At 31.9% G+C, this 18,097-nt stretch overlaps 1 protein-coding gene across 1 annotated transcript in view; it reads right to left on the bottom strand.

Annotated features, from left to right (window-relative positions):
* Nucleotides 1–228: 228 nt before the first annotated feature.
* The window catches only part of LOC123693727, a 66,783-nt gene continuing 48,914 nt past the window's right edge, over nucleotides 229–18,097 (bottom strand). Inside the window, exons 6-7 of the mRNA XM_045638925.1 lie at nucleotides 8,172–8,316; nucleotides 229–1,637 (exon numbers count right to left, since the gene is read on the bottom strand). Of these exons, the coding sequence (XP_045494881.1) occupies nucleotides 1,549–1,637; nucleotides 8,172–8,316 (234 nt within the window). The 3' untranslated portion in view covers nucleotides 229–1,548. The remainder of the gene's footprint in view (nucleotides 1,638–8,171; nucleotides 8,317–18,097) is intronic.

Raw genomic sequence — 18,097 nt, 5'->3', positions numbered from 1 at the left:
ACTTTTTTTATTTTTTGTGATGGTTCATAATCATCTAAAAATTTCACTTATTTCAAAATTTCTTTATTTTTCAATAAAAAATAACGAAGACTTTTCAAAGTCGTTGTTAAAAGATGTTAATCAATTTGTTATTTTGTGTCTAATTACATTTTCGTCAAATATATGCGTTATTATCTCATAGTCTCACTTTTTTTTCTGTTCCGCTAATTGTGCCGGTGTGTATATTTACACTTTTTTTTTAAACGTCAAAAAATCACTATTCATGCTTTGAATTCGTCATAGCGACAAATCTCATAAAATTATAGTTATTCTTCTTCAAAGAAGCATAGTTAATTAAAATATCCTTCTACAAACGTAAGACGCAAAAAGTGCCAAAGCCGTGGAGAAAGGAAAAAGAAAATTAATATTATAGAAACCGTTTAAAGAAAATATTGTTATAAGACAGAAATAAGGCAGAGAAAAAATATTCTATGTTTTATAATACTTTTGTAATAAAATCAAAAGCAAACCGCAGAAATTGTAGTTACTCATAACTACAATTCCTGCCACATAATATTTTCAAGCCGTAAAATTCACTTGAGATACAATACAAAAACGTCTTTCAATACATTGTGTTCATTTTAAATTGATACATTTCTGGAGTGTTTATCTGGCTTCCGTAATTAACATTTCATACTGGAGTAAAATTTCGTGTTTAAAAGCAATCAATGTAGCTTTCTCTGTATTGGTTAAAAGCCCCTTTTATTACACCACGTTACTTTCAAAATTTATTGAATTAGAATCACTAATTAATATTCCACTTCGACTTAGACACCTAGCCACCCAAATAACTCATTCAATATTTATATACAACGACCGAAAAAACTTCAACTTTCGCAAACTTTTCCGTTGGCCGTAATTATTTTCGTGAAAATTAATTTCGTGCCAATTAGCAGGCGAAATATTAATCATTATATATTTTCGTATATAGCAAAAAATTACTGAATTTAGAATATTTTCCAAACTTTATAAAAAGCTCTGGCAGTTTATTTTTAGTACTTACTAAAAAGGTAACCTATTCAAAGTATTGTTACTATTGTATGATCAGATTCACAAACAAACTCTTTAAAACGATTCTGGGACAAAATACTTAGAAATAATAATCACAATATAAACCGACAAAATATAATGACCCTCTTATCCGCGTTACTTTTGATCCTTTTTGATGGTGTCACGAGTGTTGTGGCTTGAAGCACGACTGCACAAACGACCACTTTCATTTATTTGTAAAACTAACTAGCAAAACATTTGTTTAGACACCCGTCTCTTCCACAGCGCTAGTTTCGAGTTTATATTTCGCTATTATTGCATGCAATTTTTTATTCAAATTCACGTGGCTTTTTGATAAACAAAGAACACATTTTTCAACGCAAATTAGCTGTGTTAACAATTAACTTTCGATGAACGTTTTCCAAACAATGGTGTGTATTAATTACGAAGTGGACCAAATATTGTAATCAGTTGTGATCAGATAATATACGCCTATCTAGAATTTAGTTACTAACACATTTATCTCATAACGTAAGTAATAATCAATGCTATTATTCCTAGAAGTTTGTACAGCGTGTGACGAGACATCCCTCGATTGTCTGAACCATCTGGAAGGAAAATAAATGGAATAATTAATAAGGTTACAATAAGTCCGAAGATAATTACAACATAATACAATATGCCATAAATTAATTTGGGTGCCATTCGGGGCTTATTTGATTTGTTTGCTCTTTTTCACCCTTAAAGACCTCCTTAAGTAGCTTTCATTTTCGTTCAACGAAGCCTTCAGGGTCCAAAATTGACACGATTCTTTGAATAGGTATACTGTCTCTTAACCTTAACTTAAACTTATATGAAAAAACCTCATTTTAAGGATATATTTGCATATTGCTTTATTCTTTACCGCATGCAGGATTTTATGAATAACCCCGTACAATGATATTAACATAAATCAGCATAACTCGACCGATATTATGTCCTTATCCCCTTTGGCTTAAGTGTGACGTCACAACTTAGTGCCTTGATAGATTGAAGTATATTCCCCGCTGACAATTTCAGACCCACACGGTCCGACAAAGGTCCGACTTCCACGCAGTTAATGATAGCATTATGCAATATTCGGCCAAATTACTATCTATTAGTACGATCTCTGCCCTTTCCATGATAACTACGCTATGTCCAATGTATCTATACATTGGACATAGCGTAGTTATCGGTTCGGTTGTAGATCTAACAAGTCTACAACCGATCTATACTTTAGACAATTTATTTTAAAGTTTACCTATTTGTTTAAAAGTTCCAAAAAAATAAAGATTTATATAACAATTAACTTTGTGATTTGTAACTAACATATATTTAAGAAGTAACTAATTTTAAAAGAGCTTTCAACCTAATATCCACGACTCATTATTAAGAATGGAACATCACCAATATTAAATTGGCGATGTTCCATTCTTAATAATACGAAACTAACAGTTTGTAAAATATTAAAAGCAATAGTTTGTCAGTCTATTACTTAAAGATAAACTTAACATAATTTTGAACTATAGAACTATATATTTTTGCGTTAAACACTGCTATTTAAGAAACACACAACTGGTATTAAAGAAATTGATGGAAAATATATGAAATTTGTCATAACACGAGAGCATTTGACCATCCTTAACGAAACTAGCAGCTGTTACAGCTAATGTGTTTTTGTTTCAAAGTTGGATTCATTCCCAAGCCGGGAAATTAATACTTCAAAAATCGGACAAGAGATTTTATCTTATTGGACATCGCTTGTGTCTGGAAATCTAGTTTCAGATTGAGAGTTAATAACCATTTAAAATAGTCAACTTATCTAATAATATAAAGAGGAAAGGTTTTTAACTATGTTTATATGGTGGTCTTAATATTATAAAGAGGAAAGGTTTTTAACTATGTTTATATGGTTTTCACGCATAAATTCTTTCACCATTAGAAAGCTGCATCTTCACTGAGCAGGGTAGGTAGGTTTGTAGGAGGTTGGTAGGAGGTAGGTTTTATCCCGGAAATCCTACGGGAACGGGAACTATGCGGGATTTTCTTTGAAAACGCGGGTGAGGCCGCATGCGGAAAGCTAGTTTACTATAAAATTATCTCATTATGTGTGAATAGTCAGTTAAGAAATTAAATGAGTCGTAAACTTATTATTTGTATAAATTAATATTAAACAAATGTTTTTCTCTATATCACATTAGTTGCGTAGCACTCAAAGTGTCTCGGCAGAAATGGAGGTGGGCGGGACATATCTGCAGATTAAGTGACAACAGGTGGACCAACAAAATCCTAGAATGGCGTCCTTGGACCGGACAAAGAAAAGTTGGCCGTCAGCCTACTAGATGGGCTGACGACATAGTGAAGATCTTGGAAAGGAAGTGGATGCGAGCGGCAACGAACAGGAAGGAATGGCGTGCACATGAAGAGGCCTATACCCAACTTTGGGTTTAACCAGGCTGAGAAAGAAGAAAAGAAAGAAGAAGACATTAGTTGCATATTAAACTTATTTCCTTTATGAACGTGTCATTGAAGATTGGGTAAGATACTTAGATAGATTAACTATTACGATAGATTAGATATTGGACTGATTACTTATCAAAACAGTTTTGTATTACATTATTACTTATTCTGAGGCCGAACTATACGTATGTGTCAAAACAACATTTAAGTGGTATCCATCAAAGGAGATATTAAGTAAATATTGGTAGCAACTTTACTATCTATATTATTCATATTTCGATTTGAGGAAATTGTCGTTCCGTGACTTATAAATTATTCAGCATCACAAATTTATTTTACACCTTTCGCTTTACTGATTGGAACATCAAAGTTTTCGTCAAATAAATAACGATTTTATGTAAGCAACTCGCGGCATTGAGGTGTTTCTGCGTAAATAATTTATTTGAGGATTTATTGATAAATCAAACAAAGTTTCAACTTTGTATAGAATGTTACAACCTACGTCCAAAATCATACAAAGGTTGGCGTCGTTGATGTTTACTTGGATCATTGAACACGGAATGTATTTGATATAAGTTAAATATATTATTTTATTTATGGACATGTTAGATTGAGTTTTTTTTTTAGATTTGTTAATATTAAATGAAGTTAAGTTTAACTATTTTGTTTTAATCAAGCATGGACAATGTTTTGCAGGACAGGACGATAATTTTATTTTGAACTTCTAATTAATGTGATTGGTACAATGAATAAACCTTTGATATTATGCACTAAGATAGGTTACCAATTATTAAATAATATAATTTGTACCATATTTATTTCTACCATAAACTTCCACTCATTAATATACTTTTTTCCTCCAACATTACATTATTGTAACTTAGTCAGCGTTTTTTAAACGTCCCTAAGACTACATTAAAGCTGAATAGGAGGAAAAAACAAACCTCCTTCTGATTGAAGAGAATTTAATTAATTCGAATGGCTTTTTGTATCTGTACAAAAACACAAATGTCACAAAATCGTACTCACTAAATTTTATTTATCTTAACAAGGCAATGTGACATCTATGTATTATTTTTCACGACTCCAACAGCCAAATTTGCATTTTTACTACGTTTCATGTAAATAATTTGTATCTTGTTTTATTATTAGGGTACTGGGCGATAATTGTAGAAAATGATATAACATACTCTCGCAAAGCTCTAAAAAAATTTAATTTATTCATCTTTAAAAATCTAAGTATACCTAACACATAATAGACACTGTATATATAGTATATACTATATTACGACCAATCCTATATTTTTAAATTAGGATAAAGCTCTTCCAAAACCCTATTCAAGTTCGGGAGAGATTCATATATTTTGCACTTTGACACCGTAAATGTTACAAAGGAGCACTACATCTAGAACGTGCTAGACTTTATATTGAAGGTGACATTTCGTTTATAGAACCAAATACATATTTTTTACGGTATGCTACAGTGAGTTCAATTTAAAATAAAACATAAAATCTATGAAAAATGTAAAATTTGTAAGCGATTGTTAGATAAAAATTTAGGAAATCAAATCAAATGTATTTCAAACACTTCGTTGCTTATTGATTTATCAATATATCCTAATTTTGAATTATTATTAATTTCTAACACTTACCTACTTAATATATTTTGATATCATTGTAATAAACGTAAATAGAGCACAACATTAACTTTTACGCAATTTTGTAAAACGCGCAAAAAATACGTGTAAAAAATTGCAATTCACTGGATAATGGTGTTATTTACGGAAAGTTATACAATCTTAGCCGAACTCTTAATCGCATCCAAAGTTTCATCGAAGGATAATCAGGTCCGAAGTTGCCCAAATCCATGAAAACTTTCTCTTGTGCAATTTTACGATAGTGCTGTTGTTACTTTATCGAAATTACTGTATTTAATTAAAGGAAAATGTAGTTAATATTATTTTTTAACATAAACATCACAACATGAACGTTATTTTTACGAACATTAATTATTGATTAACTTTTTTAAATAGTGATGAATAGAATAAAAAATTAGATAAGGAGTGAAATTTTCGAGTTAGCTAACACGAATATGAATATATAATATCTGAATCTAAATAAATGTACCAAAAGTTATCTGAAGTAAGGTTTCAGTTCAAATAAACGAACTAAAGACTTCTTCCTACATTCTCAAACTGTGAAATTCAAACTCGTAAGAAATGTTACACAACTAACTGCAGTACGAATTATTTCACCTTGTATGCTAACTTTAACGTTAAAATATTTATCGAAATATGTATACATTATTATGATGTTTAAAAAAATATTAAAAATATTATTTTAATTATTATTTATTTTGATTACATTTAAAAATACTTAGTTACTTCAAAAATACTTTTATTTATATTCGCAATAACTCAGGCCCCGGAACCACAGACACAATAGAAAATCTATTGTGTCTGGGACCGATCGGGCCGCTTGGGGCTCAATGGTCCAGAAATTGTCAAACATATGAAACAAAGAAACTGTTAACTGACTCAGACGTATAATATCTGCAGAATTCACTCTAATTGATTTACGAAAATTAACGGTAACGTAAATTAATTTCCATCTTTAATTGCTCTATAATTTTGTTGATATCCAGTCTGTTACCGCACTGTTTAATCGTCTTGTTATTATTATTAGATCTACTCATTGTATAATCAATGCATAGATGTATTTACGCGTGGACAATATTCACATTGCAGTACAATTACGTAACATGCTAATGGATTTAATATTCAAAACTGGAGCAATTGATATCAAATATCGATAATTAGACTACAGCGATGTACCGTTTAAACATAATGAAAGACTGGTACGTAAGGTTTAATTAAGGTTTTAATAGTAATTATTAAGATTATTACTTTGATGAATTATTTAATGTTTTATAAAATTCCATGGTAAACGTTTATGTACCTATATTATATTTTTTTAAGTGATATATCAACAATTTTTGCGATGATCCACGCAGCACTAATTTAAATAATTTATCGCAATATTTAAAAATATTCAACCGCATAAAAAATAATTTGTGTATACTTACATAATAAATAATCTGATACCTAAATGTCTCCCGTTCAAATATTTGTTCCTCACAATTTGGCCTAAGCGAACTGCATGAGAACTATTTTTAAAAACACAAAATTGTCGGCTTAACCAATTGCACTACAATTACAAATGTACTAAACATGATAAACCCAATTCAAAGCTTAGTTTTTCCAATTTAAAGCTTCATTTTTTCTTTGTTATATTTTAAGTGCAAAAACAAAAAATTGATACCTACAGTCCAATTGCGGCACAGAGATTCGTGAAATTTGCGGCGTTCAACTAGTTTCATAATTACAAACAAGTACGTTTGCTCACATTTACCGAACCCGCATGACTTCCGGGGACTATTTACATATTGTGTAAATAAATGCTCATAAATTAGTTCATATCTAATATATAAAAATCAATGCCACTTTTCGTTGTAATTCCATAACTCGAGAACGGCTGAACCGATTTCGATAATTCTTTTTTTATTATATTCCTTGAAGTACGAGGATGGTTCTTATGTAGAGAAAACGTTAATATGTACCACGGGCGAAGCCGGGGCGGACCGCTAGTTACAATATGTAACTTTACAAACGCTATGGATGCTCTGTGCATAAACATCGTCCGTCTTACTTCAAAACATGAACTAAATAAATCCGGGTCTTGAACGTATGAGAACCATGACCCAAGTAAATGTCTTATTAAATAACATGTTTTAGCGTTAAACCATAGACAAGGAGAAGTTTAAACTTCTGTACGAAAGTTAAACCATGGCTTTATAGTCTGGGCTTAAACCAGGTTTATTTTAGTGTTTGTAATAAGACGCTCTACGTGTATACTATCATTATTTGGATACGTTCATGTTTCAGGAAAAATATAAACTTAAAGGAATATTGGATTGCTATAAAGCATATATATTAAGAATGCCTTCTCTCACTACAAAGAAATAGCACTCAACGGAATTACTACTAGGTAAATGCGTTTTCTGATGTTCTCGACCTAAGAGAATTTATTACGTACTTTGTGATAAGTCGTTGCATCAATATATCGTCTGACTGGGGATATAAATTATACGGGAAAGAACAATTAAGAGTCTTAAACTGTACTTGGAAGTTTTCTGTAAAGTTTTTGTAATTTATGTCTTTGGTCTGAAGATATAAGATATATGTAATTACCAGGGCGTTACAAATTTAATTAATAATAATAATTCATCTTGATATAAGCAAGTTCCCACAGTTCATCACATTATCCATAGCAACCTACATTCGTTTCGCTCACTGATTTTATTTTCAGGCAACCTATGGCGCTCCGTTAGAGAATTAAATTTTTTATGGGGCTCTGTAGTAATCAGTTCAATGATATAACGCAAATATACAATACTTAATGTAAGCATTAATAATTTTATGTACCTAGCAATGTACATAAAATTAATATTAATATTGTATTTGTAATTTTAGTGAGCGTATGAAACAGTTATACCAACATATATTTTACAAATATTAAAGAAAGTCCGCAACAAATCTCTCATAAACTTTGAACTCTATCAGATGCATACAAAACGAGCTTCAACAAAAAACGACACTTACTGTTATCAGAAATGCGATGTATAGGGAAGACGATAGCTTCCCTCGTCTCCGGCAAGGGCGCGACCGTGGTCCGGGCCCTTTCCTCCTCCGCCACCCTCTCGTGGCTTCTGAAGTATATCGAGTATATATACGCGGAACACCGAATCTGTAAACAAAGAAACTTAAGTCATCTGCCTTTATAATATGTAGGTACATTCCCACTGCAAGGACACGGGCTTCCTATGCCTATGGTGGATTATGGCACTACGCTGGCCAAGTACGGGTTGGTAGCTATCACATGTCATCGAACTTTATATTCTTTGACATGTGGGTTTCTTCACGATGTTTTCCTTCACCGATTAGAGCAGGGGTAATTTTATAAAATAAACTTTAGGGGATCTAAACTATAGCGTGTAATTTGTTTTTTATAGCGTGCGATTCAAAGGGGATACGAATCTACCCTACAATTTTCCTAATCGTTTAACAGCGTAACAGCAATAACTTTTTATTGAATACTACTGGAATAAATAGAAGTGTTTTTATATGTTACACGTGTATCTTTATCTCTTGTTTGTATCTTAAGTGCAAGCGGAAAAATGTTGCTCTAATACCTGGAAATTTTAAAGAAATGTAGAGAAATTATTTGATGTAAGATACTTTAAATGTGTTTTCATGCATGAAGTATGCGCCAAGTGGATTAATCGATGGCCACGTCTAACAACTTTTTAGTAACCAATTTACAATGAGATGAAGTATTGTAATAGCTAACAATTTTTCTGGATATTTTTTAATAGTTGGAAGACCAAAACATTCAATATTGTTGTAAAATTAAGTCTATGTTAATATTAATTTATTGACATAGCAGTTACCTCTCCTTAAAATACTACCTAAATATTCAAGTGAATTTAATCAAAACAACAAATATTTTGTTTTGATAAATGTTCACTCCAATATTCACAATTACTATTGAAAAATCTGCTAACATACGAATAAAAATGACCAGCAAAATCGTACAGATAGCAAAGGTTGCTTTACAGATGCAACAAAAAATAAGAATAAATCAGACGCCAAAGCGAAACTACTATATCAACAGTGTCGTAGTCACACGATGCTTTCCAAGGATATTTGAAATTCGGTCAGCAAATGGTGCATGAAACTTGGCTATTTTGATAGACGATATTCGACTTAAGAGGAGTACTATGTTGCTTTAATAGTTATAGTGTATATAGTAGTGAATTTAATCTTTGAATACTTGAGATATTTTGTGAAGAGAAGGAAAAAGAAAAGAGTATTTGATAAGGTCACTTCCGAAGACATGAACAATCCATACTTAATAGTAGGTATAAATGCGAAAGTAACTCTGTCTGTCTGTCTGTTACTTAATCTCGCCTTAACTACTGAACCAATTTGCATGAAATTTGGTATAGAGATATTTTGATACCCGGGAAAGGACATAAGCTACTTTTTACCCCAGGACATAGGATAGGTTTTATCCCGGATATCCCACGAAAACGGGAACTATGCGGGTTTTTCTTTGACTGAGCGGGCGAAGCCTCGGGTGGAAAGCTAGTAAGCTATAACGAAGAAATAAAAACAAAGAAAGGGAAACATAAAAATACAACGAAAAGTAAATAATTCATTATGATCAAGTGCAGATAGAGAGGATAAAGATAGATAGATAGATAGATCTCTTTTTTGCTATTTAAAATAAAATTTGCTCTGTCCAAAATCACTTCAACCTAAGAAAATTGCTTTTATTTTTTAACAGCAACTTTCTCGAGAAAATAACAAGCAATTAAAAGATAAATATAATGTAAGTAATACGTTCCGATTCTACAAGTAAACTGTCTGTGTAGGAGTCTCGAGGTCAACTTATTGGGGACTGGAATCATTAAAAAATAGAAATCTTACAACGTTTACAATATTTTTTGTATAGCATTTTATCGCCAGCTATATTTTCATGTTTTGTTCTACAAATCGGGTCATTAAATAGGTTGTTATTGTGTCAAATAATTCAAGACGATTTAATATTATTTTTCACGAATATCAATATAGTCATACATTCATTGTTAAAACTTTTGTACGTTAATTAAATGAATATAAACTCTGAAATTTTGTGTCGGATGAAGCCCAAAATCGACGCTATTAACCGTATCGATTGATATTATGAACCTTATAATAACCCGGTATGGAAGCGTAGGATGATATTCGTTGGACAAATGTTCGCAGCTCAAAGCTCAAAGGGACGAGCTTTGATCAAAATGTTTTATAGATTTTGCCTTTGTAAATTCTATTATGTTTCATTGTATATTGAGATTGTAAACAAAGAATTTTATATTAATATTAATGAAGAGAAAGGTACTCAAAAGCTTTCATAAATGACGTTGAAGTTTTTGTTGCTCCTAATGACGTTATTGCCTCGACTTTCTCTATTTACTGATGGAACAAAGGGGATAACATCATAAAGTAGAGACATAAATTAATGAATCAAATAACTGCTCTATACAGTTAACATTAGCCTGCCCTAGACTAATACATATTTTAAAGAGGAAAGACTACACCGCATGTAACAAACAGCTTTTTAAAAAATGATGAAAATCCTTTCACCCAAAAATAGGTACATTGAAACTAAAAATAATAAACTATTTTAACATTATAACAGCTTAATATAAATAACATTTTTGTAACTTTTTTTAATCTCGAGTGATTAGGTATAACTTTCTGCTGGTCTTCTCTTCTTGCTTTAAGTACCTAAAGTCCAAAATGTGTGTTTTAATACACATTAATTCAAATGTGAATGAATGAAAATATTATATTTATTATTAAACACATTAATCGAATAAGCCGCTATGCATAATAATATGGGAAAAATATTTTAACCCTTAATATTTAATCACAAACAATTGCAACCACATGCTCGATACAATTAACTATCATATAACGATTATCGTCATAATTGCACACGATAATTAGTTCAGGCATGCCTCATTAATTTATAATATATAATGAAACGTCATTCGGAACACGCTACAGGAATTTCGCCCCTATAATAGCTTATTGTATAAATACGATGCTGGCTATTCACGTCCACAAAAAGGGTTCTACGTTTTAGTAATGAGCTAGCATTTACAACACAATGAGGCCTGTATATCAATTTCATGAATTTAATCTATTGTGTCACGGAACCTTGTAAATTGTATAATTGGAACAATGTCGTTTCAAAGTGAAATTATAATTCTAGCGGATGGAAACTGTGTTTTATGGTTGTGCTACTGTAATTTGTGACACTGTCCTTCTTATCACGAAAGTAATTATTTTTCCAACAACTGGTTTAATATAAATCTATTCTTTTATTTCTTTTAATTTGACTTTAAACAGAGGTTACAGTTCTTTTCATAATAATATAAATACCAAGATATGTGTGAAATACAATTAGAAGTCTTACATTTAACACGAAAAACCTTTTATCACGAACATCGTAGTCACATTAAAAAAATGTATTTTACATTTGGCTACATAGCCCTGAAAGCAATTTAAAACAGGATGAATGGATTTTTGAAGGTAACGAGGCAACGGTATAAATGGAGTAAGCACCACCCTTTTTATGATAGCTGATATGCAAACGTTTTACATATTAATGAATAAACGCCGCATACAAGCATTTTGAATTATTCCTTTATGTACCTGTAATGTAATGACCGAGTTCGTAGAATGATGTATTACTGCGAATATCGAAAAATCTCAAGATTTTACGGTATAAATCTCTCTCGACTGCCTCCTTGGTACAGTATGGTTGACGCGTGACCATGCACCGAGGGGTCCTGGGTTCGATTCCCGGTGGAGACGAAGAAAAAAAATGTCTCGGTCTGGTAAGATACAGAAGAAAATCGATCAGTGAAACATATGTATGCATAATGCGTCTGCCCTTTACCCATAGAGTAAAGTACCTTTACCCCACTAGGGGACACGGGACTTCACAATCTCTTTATCATTAATGTTACCTTTTGTCACAGTTATTACGTTCATACATTGGTTAAATTATTGTACATCACAAAGACTCAGAAAATCTTTAAAGTGCTTTAAACTAGCTTGGCCTACGTTGAACCCTTTGTAATATATTATTCAAGAATACAAACGCTAATTTACTTGAATTGTACATGATTTTCTCATTATTTAATTATTCATGATGTGATTACAATAGCTTGATGAATAGATCAAACAATTTTGATCATAAATATAATATGATTCTCAAATTTTCCCCGGTAATGGAAATTTATTGACAGTCAACAAAATCTGGGGATAAGTTGGATGTTCGGTTATAAAGCTGAATGTTTGTAAGGATAGAGAGATCATTGTCACTCTTTCATGCAAAAACAATTTATCGATTCAGTATTTTAGAACAGAGACAGATATTAAAATTGTAGTCTACATTACCACCTAGAATATAAATTTTTCAAAAGGTTACCACTCGTTGAAGCTCGATATTCAACGTATTTGACATATGTAACACAGGCACATAATAAAAATACGTGTGGCACTCGGGGACTGCCGCGGTAAATCTATTGCATACTATGCCTTCAAGCCACACCTCCGCCCGTCGGAGTGGGGAGCGTGAGGTTTTTCGTTAGGCAATTTCTGGATTCGGTCCCCGCGCTCAAGGCCCGCGATAGAAGCTATGCAATAGCTTAATATTGATATTAAAGTAGTACTTATACATTTCCAGAAATACTTTCCATACCTACTGTTTAGATCCAGTACAAAGGCATAAACCGGACACAATTCCCATTGCTGGCCATTCACTCAGAAATTGTATAAAAACTCCAATAACATAATATTGTCCCCAGGGTCAGAGGACCCCAGGCGATTGCTTGACCAAGAAAGCTGATATGCATATCAATGACAACTATCTATAGTTCTGAAGAGTGTGATTGAACGCGCATATCTCAGAAACGTTCAGTTTCGATCTTAAACGTTATTTCACCGGATAATGTAAATACGTGAGCTCTTATGTACCACGGGCGATGGCGGGGCGGACAGCTAGTCTGCTTATACATATGTCAACCGCCTTAGCACAGTTGTTTACTTTTTAGCCACTTATTCTTCGGTGAAGGCTAACGGAAATCAATATGTTGGTCTAGTGTGGGAGAGCTCAAAACGTTTATCTAAACTTGTCGGTCCAAAAAAATTGACCCGTGTAAATAAGTGAAACACACAATGTCTTCAATGTAATAATTGAGGAAAATACCTAGTTCTACATTTTGACAGTAATATTAAGTACTAGTTGTGCCCCGCGGTTTTACCCGCATTGCTTCGCTCCTGTGAAAGGTATATAGCCTACAGCCTTCCTTGATAAATGGGTTATCTAACACCGAAAGATTTTTTCCAAATCGGACCAGTAGTTCCTGAGATTAGCGCGTTCAAACAAACAAACAAACTCTTTCTATTTTTGTAATCCGCAATGTGCCTTTAGTTATTTTGTGCGTTGTGACCATAATGTGACTGTCAAATATCTATCAATTTGATAAAAAAATGCACTTGAATTTATATTTTAAAATATTCCCAAGTTCTGATGAATCCGTTACTGTCAGTGAGTTTCTGCTATCCTACAATTCTACATTGTTTCAACAGCGATTTCAATTAAAAAGTTGGACAACACTGTTTACCAGTTTCGATTTAATTATTCCAACATTTAATATGTTTAGGATTGTTATTATAAATGAAGAGGAATAAAATTGAATCAGGCGATAAATTCCGAATCATTTTGGGGAATACATATAAGTACAATTTATGAAGGATTGTTATACTTGTCGAAAAAAATACATGAAAAGTTAAAAAGGGTGAGTTTTTACATGAAATATTAAATAATAGGGTTTTACGTTACCCAAAATTCGTGATAAAATTAAATCCGACGTTTGTTACCAATTTATTATGGTTTCACATTGACTTTCAAAAAATAATGTCTAGATAAAATGATAAATAGATGTCACAAATCTACAATGTTCGTTAAAATGTCCAATCAGCTTATTTCTTATAATAAAGAAGAAAATGCTACAACAACAAAATATTTTAAGAATTAACTTCTCCATTTAACGTGGACAACGATATTTATCTCAAGAACAAGCTAAATCAGACCTTCCATTAAAAAATAAAGTATTTCTCTCTTCTCGGCGATCGGCAATTAAAGTGAGGCCAGGCGAGTTTTCAAATACTTTACGTTTTCTTACTACGAGCACTTTGATATAAATTAATTGCTTATTTCAAATAGCTTCATTTACTAGTATTAAGTGGGAAAACATTTAAAAAAATAAAATTTTTACGCTCCTCGTTTACGCTCAGTCAAACCAATTTGTTTTCTAAACACGTGAACCTTCGTCAAAACAAAAAGTAGGGAAAAAACGTGCAATCTAAGGAACCCGCATCACTTAAACATTTCTCTATCTGGCTTTCGTTTCCGCATTTGGAAGTGAGAGATTTAAAAATTCGGCAATTAATTTAGCGCATTTAACAAAAGCGTCAAACATTTGGAGCGGCCGTGTAATTAAGCTCTTGTAATTAGGGCTGTGCTTTGTAGATTTCCACACTACAATTGAACTAATTTCACTGGCGCAAACGGCTTTTTAGCGAAGCCATACGGGCATTACTTAGCGCTTGCTTATTGCTTTATAATCCCTGGCTTGACGATTAGGAGAGCTAACAGAATACTCTGCTGATATGCTTTTAATCTTTAGCTGATACGAGGATAATTGTAGAACACGAACGTTCTTTCATTCCTCTTTTAATGCTTAGTTTATTCGAATTCTTAACATCATCCATACTAATATTATAAATGCGAAAGTAACTCTGTCTGTCTGTCTGTCTGTCTGTTACTCAATCACGACTAAACTACTGAACCAATTTGCATGAAATTTGGTATGGAGATATTTTGATACCCGAGAAAGGACATAGGCTACCTTTTATTGCGAAATACCACGGGCAAAGCCGAGGCGGACCGCTAGTCTTTTATATATTTATGTAATCATATTTAAATTAAATGACTGTGAATATTTGTATTTCAAAGGGAAATTGGTTTGAACGAAATTATTTCAATTCATATCAGGCTTATGTAAGCCTATTATTTTCTAAATAGGATATCTATATGATCAATTAATAAAAATGATTTTTCAATTTATATACAATCCACACAAAATGTTATAAAAGATGGCCTTAATGTTATTAAGAAGGCCTTTTCACGAAAAGGAAGATGTATTACTATGAAATAGTTTATGATAATACTTTCCATATTATGATTACAAAGGAACTCTTGTTTGTTTGCGATTTATGTGCTATGTGCTTGTATTAAAATGGATATAGACTCTACGTACTTCTGAACCTTTTACGAATTTTATAACTAAAGAATGGCTGAACAAATATTAATGATTTTTAGTTTGGTGGATTTATGTCCCGTGCATTAAGATAATAAATAAAAAAATATGAAAAACTAAATATAGTCGGATGCCCGCGAATAGTAGGTAACTATAATAACAGTATCTATGTATATTTATACTAAGGGCCGATTTTTCAATGCTTGGATAAAACTTATTCGTCGAATAATGTATAAAACTACCATTTTAAAAACGTATTCTAATTGTCCATATTTGACAGTTAACGTGACATTTTAATATTATCGTGTAATACTTTATTGGACGGATAAGTTTTATCCAAGCATTGAAAAATCGGCCCTAAAATAAAAATACAGAATACTACATTATTGGATAGGGGATAAAATTTGTCTAGACTTGGCTACATCGCATAGCATTAAAATACAATAAAATATATTTGAATTATCTGCAGACTGGGATCCGTTGCAGTATGAGGACCGCTTGTTTGCTTTAGAAAATTGAAAATGCAAAATCACGATAGCGTATGATTTGTAGAACTTGGCTCGTACTGTCATAAAATATGTTTAAAGTTTGAAATGAGTTTTCATGTAATCAAACCCGTTCGACTGTATTGATTAGAGTCTAGTATAAAGTATTCACATTTGCAGTGGTATCTATTATTGCATAACGTAATTATGAATGGAATTTGTGTAGAAATTTGAGATAAAATAACATTAACTCTGTATTATCGTAGCAATGGAACGGAGTGGCAAATATGAATACGGCTATACAGGGTGTAATCGTTAAGTGTGCACAGGCGATTATTCTGTAACTATTGCAGATATCAAAAAACTTTAAACTGATATCGAAAGCCCTTTACCTCATGAGTAAAATGACAATAATAAGTTTTTAAAAATAAAACGGGAAATCTATATCAGTTTAAAGTTTTTTGATATCTGCAATACTTACGGAATAATCGCCTGTGCACACTTAACGATTACACCCTGTATATACGTGGTTTAAATAAAGGAAATAATACAACCTAAACTCCCTTGACGTGATGTTATTGAATATAGATTAAAATCTACGAGTTGAATTGTATACGGAATAATTAAAACGATAAGATTATCTTGTAAGAAAAATATTCCCAGAGAGGTGTTACAAATTTTTGTTGCGTATAATCTCTAGCTGTCCGTTTTATACGAACCCAAAAGTACACTGCTTTTCCTCGTTTTATATCAAAAGAAACTCAAGCATCGGTCTGAGTACACCTCGCGAAAATTAAAATTTAGCTAAGTATTTTAAAGATATCAAAGAAAAGAAAATAACGAAATTCTACGTCCGTCGGTAGTTACGAGACAGATAAATTGCAAGTCACATAAGTTGCATTGGGAATGTAAATTTGTTCTTTAGTGTTCTCGAATCTTCCTTTTGCGATACGTAGTTTTGTATGAAATTAAACATTTTCGAAGTGCTGCTCAAATGTTTTAAGACGGGAATAACTCATTATATTTCCTTCACGGGTTGAATATTATAATGTCGAGAGCGGATAATATATGTAACTCGAGAAGACGGTACACCGTATATCGCATATTCACGCTGTGGTTTCACGAATATTTGCACATAGTTACGCGTAAACAAGTACTCTTCTAAATTAATTTACGAATTTTGTAGAGATCTTCAAACTTTGTACTTTCTATGAATTATGTGCCCGATTGATTATTATAGTGAAGCGAATTTCAATTAATAATTGGCTACATTTTCCAGAGTGCCTTTTTAATTAAGTTTAACGCAAATTGAAAATACAGCAAATAGCAATTATTTACACATTGATTGAACATGTCATTTATGTAGATAGATTTATAGCAGAAAATCAGTGGATTATTGTTGGAACGTTCATAATAATGATTCAAATAAAAATGTATTACTTTAACAACAATACGCAGTACATATATTAATATAATTCTAAAACAAGTACATATACACTACGCATTTGAGGTTAAAACCGCAGAATACAAATAATAGTTTTCATTTATTGAGCGTGAAAACAACACCCACTGAAATGACAAGAGCTAAATATTATTATGAATTTTTAAAAATTTAGTTTTATTAAGTGCGGGTTGGTGAATGTCAAAAGTCGTTTAACTTTTGATTTTTGGATATACACATTTCCTCACGCTATTTTCAGTTAAAGCAATAGTGATGTGGATAATACAGTACAGAAAAAATTTAAAAATGAATTTATAATACACGCAGAAGGAATAATCTAATAAAAGACGACGACCCGCTGCGTATTAATTTATTCATCGATGTTATTAAATTAAGTACTACCATAGCTACATTAAAATATCTTTTTCACACATATTTTTCTGCTCTATTCGAACAAGTTTCCTCGTTAGACCTCAATCTCCACCCAATATTTATCCATGATTAAACATGATTAGATAATCTAGGTTAGTTTACTATGAACACTCATCCAAGGAGCCGAAAAGCGTTACCTAATATAATATAAAAAAAATCTTATTAATAAGTAAGTATAAGAATATACCTAATACAGAAAAAAATCAGACAGACAGTACCTAGATTGAT

The sequence above is a fragment of the Colias croceus genome, chromosome 8, assembly GCF_905220415.1.
Source record: "Colias croceus chromosome 8, ilColCroc2.1".
Lineage (NCBI taxonomy): Eukaryota > Metazoa > Arthropoda > Insecta > Lepidoptera > Pieridae > Colias > Colias croceus.
Note: the sequence above shows the minus strand (reverse complement) of the source record. Positions and strands in the feature narration are given on the sequence as shown.